This window comes from Borostomias antarcticus, assembly GCF_949987555.1.
Source record: "Borostomias antarcticus genome assembly, chromosome: 2".
In the NCBI taxonomy this organism is placed as follows: Eukaryota; Metazoa; Chordata; class Actinopteri; order Stomiiformes; family Stomiidae; genus Borostomias; species Borostomias antarcticus.
In genome coordinates, this window is record NC_140235.1 from 36,986,161 (window position 1) to 37,001,305 (window position 15,145).

The following is a 15,145-nucleotide window of genomic DNA, read 5'->3' on the forward strand; positions in this document are numbered from 1 at the left end:
TTTGTTTTATTAATAATGAAAATGCTGTTACTTGCATATTTGTATGTATTTATTACTCAGTGTAATAAATTGTATTTTCAAATCAGTGGTCATCGTTTAACTCCTTCAACTAGCCTACGTGAAATATTTGATATTACAATCAACTGGTATGAGTAGAGGTATAGTACATAAGTCGTTTGTGGTGATTCTGGTAAGATACTTTGTTGCTCGTCACCTCGCGTTCTTATTTATACAGTCTTTACTCATGACAGCCAATCAGAATACTCAGTGCGGGGCTAGAGAGAGGACCATCCAATCAGATAACTAGTTTCAAGTCCCATTTGGCCAATAGGGCACTGTGTCATGTGCCGTTGACGATGAGGCGGACGTTGCTCTGCAGTGCTAGCTAGTTGATGCAGAGCTACAGTTTCTTGCTAGTCCTGAACTGAAGATGAAATATGGATGACGTGATGTTACTACAAGTTTACCGGTGAGTCAGGTATTGCTGTGTACACATGGCTTCTGTGAATTAGTTACTGTCAGCGAATGCTTGCTTGTTGATGAAGTGTCAGTACATTCAACCAGCAGTGCGGCTAGCAAGTCAACTAGCACAGTGAGGATGGTTGCAAACCCAGTAGCTAGCCAGTATGATCTGTGGACACTGGACAGACAAGCTTCCTCCCAGATGGTTGGCATGCTACGCCGCAAGCTAGGTTAACTACCAGATCCACAAATATGCTAGCTAGGTAGTGATAGCCAGATTGTGACGGAGCTAATAGATCTGTTATCTGAGAGCGCATATGGCCATCTAACATAACGTTAGAAATCATGTGGCTAGCTAACGTTAGCTAGCTTGTTGTGATTGGATGTTTATGCAAGTTAATCAATCACCAGTTGTTAGCTAATGTTAGCTAAATTGAGATAGATTGCAGAGTCGCGTTGACAGTTAATTCCCCATGATTTGGTGGATGATGCTCTTGTCATGCCAGCTCATGTTTTTGGCAAGATAGTATTTTCAGTCATATTATTACTCAGTGATATTATGATTCAATCATATGACTGATTCTGAGTTTGAATCAGTAGCTACACGTTTTGGATAATAACAAGGTATGGGTTAGAGCATCCCAGTCACTGACCTTTCTTTAGGAAAGGCTGAACATTGTCAAAAGCCCGTTTAAATGAATCCATTCAAGGTTTGCCCTTGATTTGGTCCTCCTATTTGGGGCTCCTAAAACTGCTTGCGGGACTGTAGCCCCCAATGGGGCACGGTGGACTAAACACAAATTCTCTCTTGTTGTTAATCTATCACATTCTTCTTTTTTATTTTTTTTATTTCTTCCCGTCCAGTGATCAGATTGTCCCCCTCTTCGTGGGCCCTTAAGCATGTCCACAGATGACAGTATCTCTGAGGATGTGTCCAGCTCGGGGGCCCTGAGCCACTGCCATGTCGACGGGGACGGGGAGAAGGGAAGCGAGGCGTCGCTGGTGTCCTCGGAGGGGACCTCGGCCTCGGGGCTGGCTGGACCTGAGGACATTTGCACCCGCACCTCTCCGACAACAGGTGGCTCCGTGGAGAGCAGAGTGGTCGCCATCACACCGGCGTCGTGTAGCAGCATCCCTCACAAGATCAGGTGTGGAAAGGGGGACTGTGCGGAGCCCCCAGAGTCGTCCCCGCTCACCCTCCAGACCTTTCAGAGATCATCTGACTGTGAAATTGTCCGGCTTGAAAAATAGTGTTGTTTGCACTATAAAAATAGCTTGCCTTTAAGGCACAGCAGAAGAGTCAGTGGTAGCTTGGCATGAAACCAATAAAACTGTGTATGTGTATGTGTGTGTGTGTGCGTGCGTGCGTGCGTGCGTGTTTGTGCCTGTGTGTGTGTGTGTGTGTGTGCGTGCGTGTGCGCGCGTGCGTGCACGCGTTGTAGGAGCCTGTGCCTGAGCACAGAGGAGGCGTTTGGGCAGGGCAGGAGCCTCCCGTTCATCAACCCCAGCTCTCTGGAGACCTTCCGGGCCCTGGTGCAGGAGATCAGGAGCAGCGGGGAGACTGACCCTGAGATGTGGAAGGACTGTGAGGTGAGAGACACTTCAATTCTCACCTGTTAGTCTGTATCTTTCTCTGTCTGTCTGCCTATCTGTGTCTCTGTCAGTCTGTGTCTCTGTCTGCCAACAGGACCTACATACATACAAACACACACACACACACACTCCTAGAGGCCCCAGACAATACAAACACACACACACAGACATATAGGGAGATTATTGGCAGAGAACGGATTGTAATTCAGAGTGCCACTTTAACTCCCAGAGAGATGGAGTGATTGTAGTTCATGGTACTTGAGTGCACCTCTCCTGACGGACCGTTATTATGGGGTAGTCTAAACATATATCTGTCTAGACTTACCTCATTATTACGGTATGTCATTATTTTTGTACTGGCAATGGGTTGTACAATTTGTTATGCATCCCCTGCGCCCTCATGTCGAGATGTCCCTGCACAGCTGCTTATTTTGGCACACACACACACACACACACACGCACACACACACAATGAGAATCCCCTCCTGTAAGCTTTGTAGACCAGTGATGTCATACCCCTTGCCTTCCTATTTGATAGTTGTAGGTTGTAGAACGTGTTGATGGATCGTTTTCACAAGGTTGAAGGTGTGTTTTTACTCTTCCTCAAACAGGGTCGATGGTTGCATCTGTTTCAGCTGGTGGAGAAGCAATACCAGGAGCAAATCCTTGCCCAACAGGAGCAATACCAGTGCCAAATACAGGTCTGTCTACTTACAGTCTCTCCACGGGGTCTTTTCCCACTGTCAGTCATGTCGTGCATGAATCATCTTAATTATGTGATTTACACTAATATAAATGTGTGTACAGTACAGGGAAAAAGAGGGCGTTTGTTTGGTTTCCAGCTGATACAGGATGAGATCAAAGCCTTGGTCCAGCTGCAGAACCGACAGTGCGGAGGTCAGTCCCACACGGACTACCCATCTTCCCCGGTTAACGGCAACACCAAGGAGTACCCCCCGTCGCCCGGCCTTTCCAACCACCCACCCCCTTCCACGGACTCGCCCTACGGGAAACGTCGCCTGTCTGCCCCTGCCCCGCCCCCTCTGAGCTCCACGTCCCCTCCACCCCCACCCCAGCGACCCCTGGCGGCGAACCCGGGAGAGAGTGCTGACGAGCGGGCGGCCACGGTGCTGAGTAGCGGGTATGGGACCCTGTCTCTCTGGGAGACTGGTCCTCCTGAGGCCGGTCAGCGGAGAGACGACCACCGCTGGTCCCCTACCCCCCAGGAGGACACAGAGACAACCCTGATTGGCTGTGAACAGAGCTCAGCCAATGAGATGACATCAAAAGCAGAATCAGCCTCTCCTAGCCCTTTTCCGAACCAGCACAGAACCTCCAAGTGAGTGCCCATTGAGAGCAGCATTGTGCCGATGTACTGGTTGTCTTGGGTGGGCGGTATGGTCAGGGGGAGTGATGGTAAATGATGCGCTGTCGTCCTGTCCTGTTAGGAGCTCCAGCCAGCCTCTGACTTCCTGGGCCCAGAGGAACAAACTCAGGCCCAAGAAGAGTAAGGCAGGCCAAGGCCTGGCCTCCCCCCAGCCCCCTGAGCTCCAGGAGCAGCCGCCCAGCCCCGGGGACAGAGACAGCCCCCTGGAACACACAGACCTCCACAACCAGGTGAACAACAACAACAACTCACCGTTTGCTAGCTCCCTACTTTATCAGGCTACTATCTCCTTAAATACATGGGATTTCAATGCTAATGATGAGGAGAGGGAAGACCGTTTTTGTACCATTGCTCATTTCCTGTCTTCACCCTTAATGTGTTTGTTGTTGTGCCCTGTTGGTCCCATGGCTGCTGGTCCGTTTCATCCCGTCCGTCCATCCGTCTTCTTGATCGCGTTTCAGCATCGATCTGCTGTTCCCTCCACTTACGCCTTCCCCCTCAGGAGAAGTGACAGCCTGCTGTCCGAGGCCTCAGGTAGAACTACACACACACACGCACGCACACACACACACCAAACACAGCTATCATCTGACTGCGAATTTGTATGTATGTCTGTATGTATGTATGTATGTATGTATGTGTGTGTCTTAGAGCTTTTCTACCATGATATAAAAGCCTAGCAACATTTTTTTAAAGAGAGTAGTTTAGAAGATAATCTGAAAATGTCCCAACACTACTATTGCTAACAATTAAAAAAAACTCTAATCGAAAATGATTTGGCTGCGGATTTTTCCTCAAAATTGCATGATGACACCGCAATTCAAATTCTACAATTATTAATCTACGGTGATCACAATGCAACTTTTATTGTATTTGTCTGCCTGGGACAATGCCTAAGCACCACACGCTCCTTTAAAACACGGTCTTGTGTAGATACAGAGCGAGGTTCACCTTGTTATCTTATTGTTTTTAATAAGATAGTCATGAATTGAGCAATAAGGTAGATTGTCAACAGTTAGATTCAGTCCTTCTTCTGTCCCTCAGGTCTGACGTACTGGCGTCTGGATGAGAGCGAGCTCTACCGCCCCCTACCTGACAGCTTCGACAGCGGCGCCTACCTTCTGCTACAGGAGACCTCCATGAGTCTGGTAGGTGCACAACAATAGCTGTGTTTAAACCGATCCCTATTACAGAAGTGTGTGTTTTCGCCATTTTCTTCTAGTGTCTGAATTCTCGACGGTTAATTTGATTCACTATATAGTCCACTTGACTCTCTCCCTTTCTTGTTGAGATCTAAAGAGTCTCGCGATAATTTTTAAAAACAGCTGAAACACTGCTTTTTAGACAGGCGTTTGGCTAGCCCTGATATGTCCTCTTCTGTCCCTCGTGAGTTTTAATTTGTCTCCTTATGTTTTATTTTGTGCCTTTTTACCAATCTGTATTTGCTTTTATTGTTTTATTCTTCTGTATTTTACTTGTGCTATTTCATTCTGTATTTGCTTTATTGTACTTGGTTATGTTGCACTTGTCTTAATCGGTATGCGGTTGTTTTAATTGTCTGCCACTATGTTTGATTTTACTGTAAAGCACCTTGTGATTGTGTATCTTGAAAGTTGCTATATAAATAAACGTTACTTACTTACTTACTAGAACATACTCACAATTCACAGCAATTTCTAGTGAACAGAGGATGCACCCTACAATTTCTCGTACACTACACTAAATATGGAAGAGTGAGTGAGTGAGTGAGTGAGTGAGTGAGTGAGTGAGTGAGTGAGTGAGTGAGTGAGTGAGTGAGTGAGTGAGTGAGTGAGTGAGTGAGAGAGTGAGCGAGTGAGCAAGCGGTTTTGTACACAGTTATGGTGCATTCGTTTGTGGTCGGAGGTGGCAAGTCGCAAGTGGCAAAATACCTACCTCCGACCTGTGTGCATTCGAGCTATAGCGAATGATACGATGATGATATGATATATTGACATCAGCCGGCAACTGGAGGCTGAGAAACATATCCGAATTTGCGACGAGGAAGTGCGAGTTCATGCAGCGTTTTATTTAATCATTCCTAGTAGCAAGTCGCAATTTGCCACCTCCCAGTTATAAACAAACGCACCATTAATGACAGCACTGAAGAGAGACGGCAGAACATACTCATCACCAGATAGTCACTAGGAGCAGAGGTGCAAGCAGTCACAGTCAATAGCTCATCCCTTCTCTTTTGGGGGTTTTTGGTACCTTGTCGCTACAGTACTGGTCCCAGGCCTTGCTTTCCGTCCCAGTCGTTAGTGTTGACATGGAGCTTTGTCTGTCTGTGTCCCCCAGACAGAGGAGGAGCCCCGGCCGTCTCTAAGGGAGATCTACCAGAGCAAGATGAGGACAGAGTCCAGACGCACGGACTGGGACGGCTCCCTCACCCCCAGCCCCGTGTCACCACAGGTAACGCACACACACACACCATGCGTACACACACACACACACACACACACACACACACACACACACAGTCCTCATCAATGGCTCCATCCCTTTTTCCTATTGCTGTACCCCAGGTGTTGACCCTTGACCCGACAGTCCACATGCGTCAGTCGGACCGCACCTCGGGCTTCACCTCCCCCTCCCACTTCAGCAGCCCCTCCTTCCCCACCCAGCCCCGCCTCCACCCCGGCGTGGGGACCCCCGTGAGCCCGGACGGCAGCACCACCAACCCCGGGGACACGGACTGCACCTCCAACGCCTCCAGCCTCTCCGGCTCCGCGCTCGCCGCCCCTGCCAGAGGGCCCCCTCCGCGGATGTCGTCGGGCCCGGGGGCCCCCTCTACCTCCCGGACCAAGACCCAGGCCCAGTCTCCGCGAAGAGCCGGCGCCCCTCTCGCCAGCGAGGAGGAGGGCAGCCGCACGCACACCCGCGCCCTCGGGCCCGACCCGCGCACCAGGGAGACGCACGCGCCCGGCGGCGGCGGTCCGCTACGCGCAGGCAGCCCTGGGGTGGAGAGAGCGGCGTCGGGGGAAGACCCCGTGGTCATCTCTCTGTGAGTGTGCTGGTCTGGTTTACTCAACTACTTATGTTCTAGCCTTTTTTCTAATGGAATTACGCAACATAATGTGCCTATGACTGTGTGCTCTTGGTTATCCCCTCATTACAAGCCACTCCCTCTCCCTGTCCCTCTCTCTCTCTCTCTCTCTCTCTCCCTCTCCCTCTCCCTCTCCCTCTCCCTCTCCCTCTCCCTCTCCCTCTCCCTCTCTCTCTCTCTCTCTCTCTCTCTCACTCTCACTCTCACTCTCACTCTCACTCTCACTCTCACTCTCACTCTCTCTCTCTCTCTCTCTCTCTCTCTCCCTCTCCCTCTCCCTCTCTCTCTCTCTCTCTCTCTCTCCCTCTCTCTCTCTCTCTCTCTCTCTCTCACTCTCACTCTCACTCTCACTCTCACTCTCTCTCTCTCTCTCTCTCTCTCTCTCTCTCTCCCCCCCCCCCCCTCTCTCTCCCCCCCCTCTCCCTCCCTCCCTCCAGCCTGAGGCAGAACCTGAGAGATAAGCACTCGAGGCACGTGGCGGATCTGAAGGCCTATTATGAGTGTGAGATCAGAGCCCTGAGAGACCAACTCAACCTGAGAGACCTGCCCCAGGACCTGGAGAAGAGCAACCAGGCCCTCCGAGAGAGGTGTGTGTGTGTGTTTACATATACGTGACGTGTGTGTATGTGTTTGTGTGTGCATATGTGTGTGTGTTTATGGTTGACCCCTAGCTGACCCCTGGCTACTGTACCTGCATGCAGGTGTGATCATCTGGAGAGAGCTTTGACTGAAGCCAGCAGCCACATCCAGGAGCTAGAAACCAGGAACTGCATCCTGGAGAATAAACTGGTACAGTAGCAAACGAGCACTTCTCCTTCCTTATGACCAACATACAGACGCATACACACATATACACACATATACAGACATATACAGACGTATACACACGTATACACACATATACAGACATACAGACGTATACAGACGTATACAGACATACAGACGTATACAGACAGATACAGATATATACAGACATACACAGACGTACAGACGTACAGACGTACAGACGTATACAGACGTATACAGACATATATAGATATAGACGTATACAGGCGTATACAGACATACAGACATACAGACATATATAGACATAGACGTATACAGACAGATCCCGCGCAGATCCCTCGTGTGTGTGCTAGGTGTTCCTTACACTCGACGTCCCTTCGCAGGCGGACTGGCCCGAGCGTTACGCGGTGGCGGGCGCCACGGTCGCGACCCTGCAGCAGCGTCTGGAGGAGAGCAAGCGCTCGGGCAGCGAGAAGGACGCCCTGGCGGCGCACCTCAAGACCCGGGTCCGTCAGCTGGAGGAGGCCGCGCAGAAGGCCCGCGGCGAGGCCGAGGAGAGGGAGGCCAGGAGGGAGAGAGAGTACAAGATGCTGCAGGACGTGAGTCCGGAGAGGGGGGGTCCTCGGGAGTAGGTGTAGGAGACCGAGAATTAGCCTGAATAATATCATAGACATGTACTGTACGTGTAAACCTCTTTGGATGGGAGGTTCTCACTGGGATCCGTGGTTTCGGCATTCAGTCGTTCGGCCAGTGAACAAGCTGGATATCTAGAGGTCATGGTGACTCAGCAGTGTGTCTGTTTCTGCCTCCAGCTTCTGGGGGAGTACGACTCTCTGAGGACGGACCACGAGGGGGTGAAGGTGACCGTTCCGTTCTATTTTATTCTGGCCCATCGTACACCGCTCTCTCCCTGATACACACTTCCTCGTGCGCCACACTTAACACACCCTGCACTTAACACACCCTGCACTTAACACACCTGCGCCAAGTTGCTTTTCACCTGCTATCTTCAGCGTCTCTAATCAAATTTTTTTTTTTTTATATCAACAGAACAATTTGGTGTCAACGGAGAACAAGCTATTTGATGCCAATGAACAGATATCTGAGCTGAAGAGGTAAATGTAGAAAAAAAAACAAAGCTGTGACAGGACCACGACAGGATGAACAGACTGAAACATGCAAATAGACATAATCTGACGCTGGCCGGCTCTGGAAAAGCTCTAAGAATCTTCTGTGACTGTTGGTGCGTGTGTGTGTGCGTGTGCGTGTGCGCGTGCGCATGCGTGTGTGTGTGTGTGTGCCCTCCCCAGGGTGATCTCTAAGCTGGAGTCTCAGGTGAAGCAGCTGGAGTATGAGAACCATGCGAGGTCCCGCTACGCTCCCCACAGCCACACTCTGCCCTCTGGGGCTGGGTACGTACCGGCCCCCCTCTACAGACCCCCATTATCACACACACACACACTGCCCTCTGGGGCTGGGTACATACCGGCCCCCCTCTACAGACCACCATTATCATACACACACTGCCCTCTGGGGCTGGGTACGTACCGGCCCCCCTCTACAGACCCCCATTATCATACACACACTGCCCTCTGGGGCTGGGTACGTACCGGCCCCCCCATCTACAGACCCCCATTATCATACACACACTGCCCTCTGGGGCTGGGTACGTACCGGCCCCCCTCTACAGACCCCCATTATCATACACCATGTACACCTTATTCCTACCCATCTTACGGAGTAAACATGTATGGGGATGTGATGATGTGACCCATTTGCGTCGGCCGCATGTCCAGTTCCGGCTAGCGACCGTCTCACTCTGTCCCTCAGCCTCTACCACCACCCTGACCTGCTGCTGTCACCCAAACGCACGAACGAGCCAGAGAACGCTTACAGGAGCTCACCCTGTCCTCACTCTGACCAATCAAACGGCGGCAGGAAGTCCATCTGCCCTCAAACGAACCAAGCCAACGGCTACAGGAAGTCCCCCCGTCTTCCAACTGACCAATCGGCAGGATCCGACGGGTCTGTGAACAGCACTTCGGCATCTGACAGTCGAAGGTGGCGTTTCAGTTGATTACACACCCTCATGTCCTGTTCATGGTGAATACAGCATGGGTGGTTGGACTGACCCCTGACCCCCCCCTGACCCCCCGACCCCCCCCCCCTGTAGGTGCTTGTCCCCCCCAGTGCGCGAGCCGGCCCAGGAGACGGGCCAGACCCAGGACCAGGGCCTGAGGGAGCCCGGCAGGAGAGAGGGGCCCCTGACCCCGGTGATGAGGGCCCTCATAGAGCTGGACGAGACCAGAGCCACGGAGAGCCGGGCCCCCTGTAAGAACAGCTCCGCCTCCCACAGTAGGACTCACTCTCATTGGCTTCTCATTTCCCCGCCTCGGTCACATGATAGTGGACCTGTCTAACAAACCTGCAGTGAACGTCTTGAGAATTCCACTGTAGCTTTTCCCCTATTAACATCGCTGCCACGGAATGATACCATGTCCAAGAGAGTACTAACATGAATTGTGGATGTGCATATAAATATCTGTGTTTGTTGTGCGTTGATGATGATGATGTGTGTGTGTGTGTGTGTGTGTGTGTGTGTCCGTCCGTCCGTCCCGCAGGGCTGGCCAGTCGGAGGCCCACTGTGGGCTTCGTAGAGCGGAGCCACGTGGAGCCCGTTTGGGAAAGGGGCAGGCCTACGGCGGACGGGGGCGGAGCCGGACCCGGAAGGGGAGGGGCTACCCCAGAGAAGCACAGTATTGGACCAGAGAGAGGAGCAGCTCTGCTCAGGGCCCAGAGGAGTCTGTCTCCAGAGGGTCATAGGTCATCCTCTCTGCCCCCCCAAGGCCAGCGCACCTTCCAGCCAACTACTCCCAGTATGTAGACCCTCCACCATATCTGATACACTCAGATTAATGAAGAAAGAAGAATTGCTGGCATAAAAGGCGGTGTTCAAAGGGGCTGATGGGTAGCTATCCGTCTTCTGTTCCAGCTAAAAGGGAGACCCTGCTCATGCCTCTGTCAGCCAAGTCCAGTCCCAAACGCAGCCCCACAGAGAACTACTCCACTGCGTTTGGTCACCCGCAACCACAACAACAATACCTACACAACAGGTATGGTACTGCCCTGTTTACAGCAGCCACAGCGCTGTACAGTAAATCCATAGCTGAACAAGAACTGTAGTCATAATTGGCTTTCTCACTGTTAATCACTGTGCTCTGCCTCTAATTACAATTACCGTGTCCCACTTTGAACAGAACTTCTTTTTATTTTGTCCTCATGGGGCTAATTTAAAGCTGAAGCTCTTTTCTGGGCACCGTAGCGTCAGCAACGTCACGTCTGATTGGATGTTGATTTGATCTGGTAGGTTCGACGTGCCATTAGACCAGAGACGCCATTCGTTCCACAGCGCCAGCCCCAGGAAGAGACTGCACTTTACAACGCCGGACAGAACAGAAGGTAACGTCCACTACGCTTCCACGTGACGCGAAACGCCTCGCGCTCAAAATAGACCGGCAAAGCGTGAGGTTTACTCACTTAACCACGCTTGTCGTATTCCGTAAGCCGGACGAGGTAAAACCCCTGAAACCGGCTCCGTCTCTCCCGTAGCCTCCCAGCAGTCATGCGGCGGTTTGGACACATCCAGCAGCGCTGCCCCCGCTGAGAGAGGCCCCCGGCTGGGCTGGGGGGAGCAGGGGACGGGGGGGTACGCGCCAGACCTCCAGGACCCGGGGGAGGATCCGGCCCCGTCATTCCATGCCAGGCTCCACTCCCTGGCCGACGCAGAGAGACTCTTTGATGAGCTCACGCAGGAGAAACAGCAGGTGAGACGAAGCACGCTAACCATTCAGAGGCCGAGGGGTGTCCCGGCGCACATTTGGCTCCATGAACACTCGAAGGTACCACTCAGCTCTCTAATCCCTCCCTGGCAGGGTCGGCAACGGGGCTTGATTGCTTTTCAAGACTCAAAATAGACTCCTTGGGCCTACTTTTTGGGAGGGGGGCGGTTATAGCTTCTGTCCCATGTCCTTTCCACCAGCAATAAGCACATGCACGCACAAACACCACACTACCAGTGGATTATGGCCAGCATGTATCAAAGCGGTGAAATGGCTTGAGCTGTGTCCATGTGTTTGTCAGTATTTTATTTGTGTTCTGAACTGATCTGTGTGTGTGTGTGTGTGTGTGTGCGCGCGTGTGCGCGTGTATTTCCATTCTGAACTGATCTGTGTGTTTGTTTGTATTTCCATTCTGAACTGATCTGTGTGTGTGTGTATTTCTATTCTGAACTGATCTGTGTGTGTGTGTGTGTGTGTGTGTGTGTGTATTTCTATTCTGAACTGATTGTGTGTGTGTGTGTGTGTGTATTTCTATTCTGAACTGAACTGATCTGTGTGTGTGTGTGTATTTCTATTCTGAACTGATTTGTGTGTGTGTGTGTGTGTTGTCAGATTGAGGCAGCTCTGAGCAGGATGCCTGTGTCAGGGGGCAGACTGAGCCTACAGACCAGGTTGGATGAGGTAAGGTCACAGATGGTCGCCGAGGTTCCAGCATCTCATGCAAAGCCTGATCATATTCATGTCAATAATCCATTACACATAATTCATGTAATCTCTGTGTGCTTCTGAACTCTTCTGTGATTTGAGAGAATGGAGTGAACACCAGTCTGTCTGTGGACATGTAGCGCCATTTGAATGGTTGGGTGGCTGTAGCTCAGGAGGTAGAGTTGGTCATCTAATGATCGTAGGGTCGGCGGTTCGAATCCTGACTCCTCATGACGACATGTCGAAGTGTCATTGGGCAAGACACTGAACCTCTAATTGCTCCCAATGAGCAGCACCTTGCATGGCAGCTTCCGCCGTTGGTGTGTGAATGTGTGTGTGATTGGGTGAATGGGAGACCTTTATTGTAAAGCACTTTGGATAAAGGCGCTATAAAAGTGCAGTCCATTAATGTTGCTGCCTTCTCTGCAAGTTTAAAACAAGACTGAAGACTTTTCTCTTTGCCGCTGCTTTTTATTAAATCAATTAAATATTTATTCATACACTGAAACTTTTATTCCTGTGTTTTATTTTTCCAGCATTTTGTTTTAAATGTCCTTTTTTGCATTCCGTTTTATATGACCTTTTATGCGTTGCACTTTGTCTTGATGCTTTTAATGTCTCACGTAAAGCATTTTGAATTTCCTTGTTGCTGAAATGTGCTATAACAATAAACTTTGCCTTCTCAGGTGGCGTTAGAGAACCGCCTGGAGAGAGTGAACTATGACCTGGGGTGCATCCGTATGACTCTGAAGAGATTCCACATCCTCCGCTCCTCTGCCAACATGTAGCAGTGTTCCAGTTTTTATGACGTATAAACGGCAGTTTTGTGGCTTCAGTTCAACAGAGCACTGATTGTGTTTCTTTCTCTTAACATTCTCTGTATCATAGATTTCATGTGTATATGAAGCCCACTGAAAGCTTTTTTACTGTTAATACTCTGGGATATTTTTATATACGTTTGAAAGATATGAAAATTTTTGGAGTATATTTTAGTATGCAGATTTGTAAAGTTGTTTACTTTTTTAGTGACGAAAATATGAATATTACACATGTTCTTGTTGTATTCAGATAAATGTCGATTTTTTATCAGCTATGGATCCATATGAATATGAATGGCAAAAAAGTATCTAATCCAGCAGAGACATTATCCACCTGAATGTATCACTGCCATTTTTTCATGTTGTTGTACATTTTAATACATCATTCCAAAATATTTGTATTCATTGTGCATTGCATAGAATTATATTTGTTTACATTTTATGTTGTATTTTCATCAACTTGTCGATTCCTGGTGCATTTTAAAACGATGCAAAACATGTTTGTTATTTCTTTCAAATTGCCTTTTGCATCTGTAATAAAAAAACAAAACATTACAGCTTTCTGTTAATTCCACAGCATTGAACCGCCTCACGTCTGTATGGACCTCATGCAAAAAATAATGAACTAAACCAGCACACGAGTGAATATCCCCCACTATTCCTCAAATTAGTCCACTCGGGGCAATGTTTTATTACAATGCATTGGATTTTTTGTTTCACTGTCTTTTTATTTTGCCATGCAATTTTCTAGCAATTTGCAATGACCTACCTGACATAAAGTTCACTGGAATTACACATGTATTGTTCTCACACAATAAATGTTTTCCGACCGCGGAGTTACTGAAATCCAGCGCACGTCTTTTGATTGTAGCCTAGTCTAACCGCTAGGAGGCGCCCGTTGCAAAGTAGACCGAGTGGATATTGTAAAGTAAATTCTAATGAGGATGGGCTCGGCTTCTGAGATAATTCGGACTATCTGGTTGTAAGCCTTGTCATTACAGACGAAGAATATGGTTGGTATCTACCCTGATCCGGATAGCAAATAACAACACTGCCCGCCGTGCGTTAGTGATTCTCCACGGAATAGGCACTCGTCCAATTGCAATGACAGCGGTGCACTATGCCTCGTAATGTAGGCTGGTTTCCTCGTCTATTATAGGCTACTAAAATAAATATGCTACTAATTTGTCCCATTGCTAGGTCTACATAGCCAAAGGAACTTGATTTCAGATTTGGAGTTTTACTGAATATCAACAATATTCATGCATGTCGTGAATGATCGGCATGCTACCAAAGCCAGTGTTTCGCCCCCCTACGACGGTCGGAAATAGATGCATAACTGCAGACTACAGGATATTTTCACCGGTCGTGCCATTGATGAGTTTATTGGGACCGTGTGAATTCCTCGGGAACCCAGAAGCGCATTTGGAGTAGTTAAACATCTCCGTCACTTCTGCAGGTGAGTGTGCCGAGGGAGGGAGAGAGCCGCGCAGCGACTATGGACAAGAAAGGCATTACGTGTATTTTTTTTTATGGAATACAGGTTGCCTTGTTGAAGCTGTTCGCAATAATAAACCATATATTTGACCGTAGTTTAGTCCGCCTTTTCCCATTGAAGGTACTGACATATTCGCATGCAGGACATCATCCCCGATGGCTTATCCTGTAGGCTACCCTGTAAAATATAGGATACCTTTCCGTCAAGGGTGCATGCAGGCTAAACTATTTGTCAATAGTGTGTGTGTGTGTGTGTGTGTGTGTGTGTGTGTGTGTGTGTGTGTGTGTGTGCGTGCGCGCGCGCGCGCGCGCGTTTGTATTGCCTAATTACACTTTAGAGATTCTATCAACCCATTTGTTTCCCATTCTGGTTTATTGAATGCTGTGTGACTCATACAACGTGGTCCCTTTGGGAGTCTGAAGTAGCCTAATTACTAGGCTACCTGTCAGAAGGGAGCAATGGTCCCACCGGAGAAGAGCCGAGTTCTGTAGGAAGCGCACGTGTGTCTGTGTCTTCATTTTGGGTGTAGTGGGGGGCCGTGTATGGCAACGGCGTTTTCTCCTATATGCCAAGGTAAACCTGTTATACCCATACAAAATCATTATAAAACGTGATTTCTGTCGACTTTGAGTTTTTGACTTAAAGTCGCACTGAAATGAAAAAAGCACTCTGTCCCATTTTGGTTCGCATAATTGGTCATAGTGTTCACCTATTCAACGATGTATGCCAAAAAAAAATCAAAATTCTACTTTTGTTGTAATCTTATATCAAAGTAGGCTATATAATTTCTTACTTCCTGGAAAATGGTAGGTCACGTGCAATGACGACAACAGGTACCTTAGATTTTAGGCCAATAATCTCACATCCACCCGTCAATCAACGCTATCCTTCTATCGAATCTGTCTAAAGTTCTTAAAGGAGTAGTAAAGAGAAAAATCATGTTTAGCCCTGTTTTAAAGGAGTAGTAAAGGGAAAATGCATGTTTAGCCCTGT

General features: G+C 49.1%; 1 protein-coding gene across 1 annotated transcript; it reads left to right on the forward strand.

The window, feature by feature from the left end:
• The first annotated feature begins 369 nt into the window (after nt 1-369).
• Nucleotides 370-13,203, forward strand: mphosph9 (M-phase phosphoprotein 9). Its single transcript, XM_084449707.1, has 24 exons — nt 370-469; nt 1,327-1,610; nt 1,905-2,052; nt 2,667-2,756; nt 2,898-3,394; nt 3,504-3,672; nt 3,904-3,976; nt 4,487-4,590; nt 5,759-5,872; nt 5,986-6,464; nt 6,944-7,093; nt 7,208-7,295; nt 7,676-7,891; nt 8,105-8,152; nt 8,343-8,407; nt 8,603-8,704; nt 9,123-9,353; nt 9,466-9,623; nt 9,914-10,168; nt 10,285-10,405; nt 10,660-10,751; nt 10,902-11,116; nt 11,744-11,812; nt 12,523-13,203. The coding sequence occupies exons 2-24, from the start codon at nt 1,363-1,365 to the stop codon at nt 12,622-12,624; spliced, it is 3,834 nt and encodes a 1,277-aa protein (XP_084305833.1). The 5' UTR covers nt 370-469; nt 1,327-1,362; the 3' UTR covers nt 12,625-13,203.
• The last annotated feature ends 1,942 nt before the right edge of the window (nt 13,204-15,145 follow it).

Coding starts and splice junctions, on each gene's coding strand:
- mphosph9 (XM_084449707.1), top strand. CDS start 1,363: ATGTCCACAGATGACAGTATCTCTGAGGATGTGTCCAGCTCGGGGGCC. Junction 2,757..2,897: donor AATACCAGTGCCAAATACAG/GTCTGTCTACTT, acceptor TTTGGTTTCCAG/CTGATACAGGATGAGATCAA. Junction 5,873..5,985: donor CCAGCCCCGTGTCACCACAG/GTAACGCACACA, acceptor GCTGTACCCCAG/GTGTTGACCCTTGACCCGAC.